This window comes from Montipora capricornis, chromosome 4, assembly GCF_036669925.1.
Source record: "Montipora capricornis isolate CH-2021 chromosome 4, ASM3666992v2, whole genome shotgun sequence".
NCBI classification, from domain to species: Eukaryota; Metazoa; Cnidaria; class Anthozoa; order Scleractinia; family Acroporidae; genus Montipora; species Montipora capricornis.
The window spans coordinates 48403137-48410636 of NC_090886.1; the positions used below are offsets into that span (position 1 = coordinate 48403137).

Sequence of the window (7500 nt, forward strand, 5' to 3'; positions counted from 1 at the left end):
GGGCTGTCAACAACGGCCGCTCGCAAGTTGGTTTCACCTTCAACTCTGATTGGTCCATTTGAATTTGACCGCGCGCTGGCAACACGACCCTCCAATCAGAGTTGAGGGTGAAACCAGCTTGCGGGCGGCCGTTGTTGACTGCCCGGTCACAAGCTTCTGAAGAAACTTTACGGCAAAGTTTTCGTTCTTCACTAGTCTTTCGGCCGCCGAAACACACGTATTTGGAGTGAAATTTATTGGGCTTTATGGAACTGTTGTTTTTATTGCGATTCCGGACTTTTCCTGTTGAGGAGAAAACGATTTGTGGAGTGAGGTCTGGCCAGCGATGGATGGAGTGGTCGGCCTTCCTATTCTTTCAGTAACAGTTTCCGGATAACTTCACTAAACGGCGTAAGAATGGCTCTAAACTCGGCACAAGAGACAAGTTCGTCACACATTTGAGGTAGGAAAACTTTATTTCAAATGAGATAGTTATTTACACAATTTTTTTTACGATCGGTGATTTTCCCATACAATTCTCTATATACACAAGCTGTCGCATACACCACCTATTTTCAGCTTGGGGAGCCTGTGCCCTGTTGAGACAAGTTGAGACAAAAAAAAACCACTGACCTTTCCCTCTTGTTCGCGTTTTTCCTCCAACGGGGTAGAATCCCTGTATTTGGATGGTGTTCTTCGCTGCGACCTTCTCAATTCAGACACAGGACCTCGCTCTTTGGCATCTGAAGAGTCGGAATCACCCGAGCTTTGGCTTTCACTTTCAGCAGGATCGCTGTCACCAGTCGCGCAACGTCTTCTAGGCTTATCGTGATAATAAGGCGTACTGACTCGACGACGGCACCTCCTCGAAAGAAAGCGCTGCGGTGTGCCCTTTTTGCGACGCGGAACGTCGGTTTCTAGGGGGTTACTAACTGAAGCAGAATTCACTGGGACATTCCCTTCTTCCTGATCTGTAGATTCTGGTGTCCTTTGTTGATCTTCAATTTCGGTTGGCGACTGAAACGTTACGGAAAACATCTGAGATCTGCTTTTTGTGGACTTGCAAGCTGATTTCAAAATAACCGGTGGGTTTATTTCCATTTTGTCCTCTTCTATTTTAGGGTCTACTTCAGTTCCAAACGTCTCCTTTTGGCCAAGCGGCTTTTCTGCACAAGTTTCGTCAAGCGCGGCTAATTCGTGTGTTCGTTCAGATTCCATAGCGTTGCCTGAGATCGCCATTTCATTTGGCTTGTCAGCATTGTCGGGCGTCAATCGAAGCCCAGGGCTGTCTTGGTTGATTATTTTGGGCGTGGTCACCACAACAGGGGTGCCCTTGAGGATGGAAGGTTTCGAGGGAGTCCGGCGAGTCGAACGGCGAACTGGTGTCAAAACCACATCATTGCTGTCATCTAACGGAAAAAGAAAAACTACTTCATCAGTCTGAACAAAAGGTGCTCTTTTTTTTTCCTATTTACGCGAGTGCAGAGCATGAATCGAAACATTCTGTACGGTTTGCTGCGTATACAATTATCGGCTCCATATTTGATCAGCTCCGGTGTGTTTCAGTTCCGTTACTACAATCAGCTACAAAATTGTTAACACAATGATCCATTCAACCTCCTATTCCGTCATTTTAAACTCTTTTTTTCTTGTTAGGCTACCCAATTGCCACCCTCCCCCCCCCCCCCTCCCCCCAAACAATGTTGTGTCGTAAGTCCTGTGGTCTTTGACTACAAACAGGCAACATTTGAAGGGAAGGGAAGGGGGAGAGAGGCGGGCCTCTTCTTTTTTTGGTATAAATAGTCCTGTTATTTTACGCATATGAACTGCTGTTCAGACACAACGTGTCAACTCATTTTGATGCCGATTGTAGCTTAACCGCGATAGCAATTACTGTAATTTGTTTTAAAAGATTTTCTTCATGTACATCTCCTGCTAACGGAAGAATTTATAAACAATACCATTTTTCTTGCTCATTTTCACCGGCGTCAGAATAGTAATGAATGCATCTTCCTGAAAGATTCCACAGAAACACTAAGTTGCAAAAAGGAATAGAAACAAGAGACTAAAAATAAAGTGATCGGACGTAGTTTCTTCAATTGTACACTAAGTTCGAGTAGCTTAAATTTATAACACCTAATCAACAAACAAGGGGCACTTATAAGTTTAGCAGGTTTAAGCCTTCATTGTACACGAGACTCTAGCACGCTGTTACAAACTTTAAGGGGCTCTCGGGACACTTTCGTTCTACTGTAATATGCTTTTAGTTAGGGAATGTTTACATGAGAAAACTCGCACCGGCGCGAGTTTCACACCAGGTGACTTCTTTGATTTCGTACCGCGTTCACATGATGACTGGGTGAATTCGTATCGTTTTTACCTGAAGGGACACCACAATATCGATAAAATACAAGTGTGAATCCAAATTGCAAATAAATTGGTTTCTATCAGGAACAGTACGCATGTGCTACCCGTTCCAGGCCACTGGGAGGCCGATTTCACACCGAAACGAGTGGTCGTTCCTCGTTTATATGGTACCGTTGCGAGATTTCGCGCCGGAACAAAATTTTCCCTCCGGTGCAGGAACCGGGATGAACTCGCGCCAGTGTGAGTCGCCCCAACAAATACTGAGCTAAGAGAGGGAACGGAGTGAACTCGCGCCGGTGCGAAAGTCGCCCAGGTATCATGTGAACATCCTCTTACTTCCGCATTGTTCAATTACTACCGTGTTTTCATGAGCCTGGGATACATTGTTACATGTAAGTACATGTAACAATGTTAGACAGTTGACTAAACACTTTCAACATCGCTGAAAAAAATCTTCTAACCAAATTAATATCATAATGTTGAAAACACGTCACCTTACAAGCACGTTACATGCACACTTTCTAGCATTGTAGAACTAGCCAAGGATAAAGAAAATAATGTAAGAAAGCAAAGCCGCAGCTTTGGTGAACCTTTAACAACTCGCAATATGATGTATTCAACTAAACCACTCAATCTTTTAAGACCCTATAGTCGAAAATGTTAATAACTCTCTAACACAGCCCATTCATTGATTCAGTCATTAAAAACTAACTAGTCTAACAAAATAGTGAGTGTGCGCCGTACGAACCTCTTGGTGTCGTTTCTCTGCTGTTAGTTTCTCCTTGTCGGCTGCCATCTTTGCCTTCATGGCCATTTTCATTTCTTGAATTCTACTCTTTGTTTTTGCAACTTTGTTGCAGCCTTTGGTACTTGCCACAGCTGCTTCTTTCTAAAGTAACGTTGTAAATACATTATCACTCGGCCAAGGATTGTTGACAAACAAAACGAACCTGCCAGTTGCACACAGCTGAAAAGGTGCAGTGGTGGGTAAAACAGCCATTTCCCACAAGTATAATGCGATTTTCATAATTCTGTGGAATCTCGTCTTCAAGTGCCAACAGCTAAACTACGCTTTGGCTTCCATCAATCAAACTTGTGACGCCAAGCCGAGAATTGACCCAAAATCACACATTTTCAATTGATGTGTGAACATAGATGTAACCTACCAGTCAGCATCTTTTGTTCCCACGGCATATTCGTACATTCGAACTCAACGCCGATCTGTACAAATCTTTTTACTGAAAAATATATCATAATGGTATTCGAGCTGTGAACTAAACAAAAACTTCAATTTACTTTCCGGAGGCGGAGTCGATCTTCTTTAAGTTCTGGCTATCATCTATGTTCAGAAATTCGATTGATGGAAGCCAAAACGCAGTTTGAGGCTTAGCGCTGGAAGGTGAGATTCCGCAGAATTAAAGGGGCTAGAGGTCACACAATTTTAGGCAATTTCAGCACTGATCGAATGGTCATAGAATTAACCCTTTAGGTTAACGGATCAACTACGCATATATATGCGTAGAAATATACTAACCTGTTTGGAACCTGTTTGGAGGAGCGATTTCATGAGTTTTCAGGGGCTTGGTTACGAGCAATTCATTTAAGTATAACTAATATGAAGTAGTTTTTCAGTTCATTGAAGCTTCGGTAGCATTTTGGAAGATTGAATGTAAATTTCTTTGTGTTGTTTTTTTGATCGGGTATTTAAATATGGCGACTTCGAGGATAGATCCAGTAACAGATTTTGCTATCGAAAGCGATGAAAGCGCCGTTGAAGTTGAGTTTGTCGATGAGGATGACCTTCCTCTATCTTGTGTTCATTCGGGGAATAATTTCCTTGAGCATCCAGAGTCAGATGAAGAAGTGGGCTCCGATTTTTTGTCAGACTCAGGTGATAGTGAGGCAGGCGAAGAAGGGGAAAGCGAAGATGATGAAGAACTGGAGACAGATGGATCGATTTGGACCGAAGAGTTAACCACAAGAACTGATATTGACTTTAATCAAGCTGTTGGAATGGCTGTGGATCCTGCATCATTGAAGTCAAGCAAAGATTTTTTTGAGCTCTTCTTTACAGATCAGGTATGGCAGCTGTTAGCCACTCAAACTAATTTGTATGCTTTACAGAAGAGAGGGCCTGAAGAAAATTCAGTTTGGTATCCAGTGTCTGTAGAAGAAATGAAAGCTTGGCTAGCTCTTTACAGTATTTGTGCATGGGTATTGTTAATAAGCCAAATATTAAATCCTGCTGGAGCACTGACCCAATACTGACCACCCTATTCTTTCCTGCTACTATGTCAAGAACAAGGTTTGTTCAGATTTTACGTTACCTTCATTTTGCTGATAACAACCTTGCCACCAGACCTGACTCACCAGACTACAACAAATTATACAAAATTCAACCTGTTCTTGATCTTGTGGTACCCAGATTTAAAGCAGTTTACCACCCTGAGAGGGAACTTGCTGTTGATGAGACTCTAATAAAATTCAAAGGCAGAGTTCATTTTAGGCAGTTCATCCCAAGCAAACCTGGCAGGTTTGGAATAAAGGCTTTTACTCTTGCTGAATCAACCAGTGGTTATGTCCTGGGTAGCAAAGTATACACTGGAAAGGAGGCTGGAGTTGTCCAGAAAGATCTGGGGAAAAAAGCTGTCATGTCTTTGATGGAACCTTTTCTGGGCAAAGGATATTATCTTTTCATGGACAATTATTATACTTCTGTTGGTTTGTTTGAGGAGTTAGAAGAGAGGTCCACCCTTGCTTGTGGGACTGTAAGGTCTAACAGAGTAGACCTTCCAAGAGAGATCTGAAATCTCAAGTCCAGACAGGTGAAGCAACTAAAAAAGGGGTGAGTCCTTGTACCGACAGAAGGGAACATTGACTTGCGTGACATGGCGTGACAGAAAAGTTGTTAGCATGTTAGCCACTCTTCCTACAGGTGAGGCAGATTCTGATGAAGTGGAGAGGTCTGTGAAGGTCAATGGCCATTGGCAAAAGAAAAACTTTGCCCGTCCTGGTGTTATCAACCTCTATAACACTTTCATGGGAGGTATTGATGTTGCTGATCAGAGAGTGTCAACATATGCTAGACTCATGAGGGGCTCAGTGTGATACTATAAGTTGTTCTTCTATGTTGTAGAAGTGTGCATTTCAAATGCACACATATTAGAGAACAAATCACTACTTCACACCACCAGAAATGGCCTGCTTTTCAGAAGATCATTGATTGATGAGCTCATCCAACAGCAAAGCTTCCTGAGAGACACGATCACCTCAAAATCCAATCCCACAGATTTGATTCAACCAGGATCACTTTCACCATCTTGTGAGCCACAAAACAAGATCTACATGCAAGGTTCACCTGCAACGTGTGGATACCAGATTCACCTGTGCAGTATGTGGAGTGGAAATGTGTCAAGAGCCATGTTTTCAAAGGTACCAGACCCTGAGGGATTACCATTACAACGATGAAGAGCGGGAAGGACCCAGATGTCTAAAGGAAGGAAGGGGGAGGCCTTGAGCAAGGGGAAGAGCAAGAACCTTGCAGAACTGAACATTAATAACATTAAGGCCGTGTTAAAAGTAAAATTTTTAACCTGAATTGTTTTTTGAGGCAATTAACTTTTCATAACAGTAGCTATACAAACTAAAAAGAACATCATCTTGGTATTAAAGTCATTCAACTATACTTACCTGAGTGGTCTGTTATCCAGTGCAAATGAGCAAGGTTTTCATTTTAAAATTATAGTTTGATGTATTCATATCTTAAATTAATTGAAAGGACGTCTAAATTATGTATTTTTGTTACTGATTACAATTTTTAAGCAAACTTACTGAAAAATGTGCATAATTATGGTAATTATGTAAATCGTGACGTTTCACATCAAATTTTATCCTATAATATATAACGCAGATTAATAGCCCATTTTATACAGATCTCAGATATATATGGTTTATTATGGTTAACTTGAAAACATTATTGTGTACAGTGGCTTTTATCATGACCACTCAAATTTTACCCAAAAAAATACGACCCCCGTGGTCCTTTAAGAAGAACTCTAACAAAACACAGGGAAGCCAAGAAGGGACATGGACGGACAAAACTGAAGAGGATTGAAATGGATCGAATTTGGGTAAATTTGAAAAACGTTGGCCCACGTTTTTTCAAATTCATATCAGTCTATATCAAAATGTCATTTACACAGCTGGAAAATCATTCTCAGTTGTTGTGTGGCCGTGATTTTGCAAATGAAAGACTCTTGCTCTACCAATTTGACGTTTAGAGCTCATACAGTAATTAGCAAAATTAAACAAAATTACCTAAAATAGCATGACCTAGCCCCTTTGAAAATCACAGTGATATGACAAATCCAATTTTGGGTCATGATATGGGGGTCCGAATTTGCGGGCTTTCTTCCCTGTTCTAAGAAGTGCTCCCAACGGTGATCAAGTTTACCTTTTCTAGGAGGCATGTAAGTGATAAGAAGAAGCACATGTCAATTAATACCTTTGGTTTGGTCTTTCTGGTGATTTTCCTTGTTTTCTTCTCTTCTTCCTGCCAGTTGTTCTCCTTTAATTTCTCCAACGCATCAAACTTAGCATTTACATCTTCAACCTGATTCAATCCGAAAAAATATTCAAGGCATGAAAAATCAGTGACACCCACCGAATTTATTCTCTCTCAAACTGTTATGTCTAGACTTTTTTTTTTTTGGCTAGAATCTGCTGGTACAGTTTGGAAAGCTGTATCTGTGAAACATTAATCGATAGAACAACAGCAATAGCTGTTGACACAGTCAGCCTTCCCTACTTTAATGTTCCTCTCCCACAATCTTACCTCTGAAGCAATGTCGCAGAGTGAGCGTTGAAAACAACTACCTGGTGGCTTTGAATTAAAACATTATTTAGCCTGCCCTCAAGCTAGTGAATAGGAACCAAAGTGCCATACTGAAAACTCAGCTGACAGCCTGTCCTGCTTCTAATGATAAAATCCCTAGTTTAAAGGGATGTAAGATACCATCACACAATACATACCTGATAATAGATCATTTCCCAAAACCCTTGAAGATCTGATGCAGTGGCTTGCTTCTCTGCATTTTTATCCTAAAGAAAATAATGAATCTAGATGCACTTAAAAAGAGTGAGTCTGTATATAAA

The 7500-nt window shown here is 41.3% G+C and overlaps 1 protein-coding gene and 1 pseudogene across 1 annotated transcript in view; one reads left to right on the top strand and one right to left on the bottom strand.

Annotated features, from left to right (window-relative positions):
- LOC138047221 (disks large-associated protein 5-like) overlaps window positions 1-7500 on the bottom strand; it is a 26275-nt gene that overhangs the window by 9043 nt on the left and 9732 nt on the right. The window contains exons 6-10 of the mRNA XM_068893973.1: window positions 7378-7446; window positions 6851-6958; window positions 3095-3235; window positions 1941-1992; window positions 613-1388 (exon numbers count right to left, since the gene is read on the bottom strand). Of these exons, the coding sequence (XP_068750074.1) occupies window positions 613-1388; window positions 1941-1992; window positions 3095-3235; window positions 6851-6958; window positions 7378-7446 (1146 nt within the window). The remainder of the gene's footprint in view (window positions 1-612; window positions 1389-1940; window positions 1993-3094; window positions 3236-6850; window positions 6959-7377; window positions 7447-7500) is intronic.
- On the top strand, window positions 4005-5332 carry LOC138047223 (piggyBac transposable element-derived protein 4-like; annotated as a pseudogene).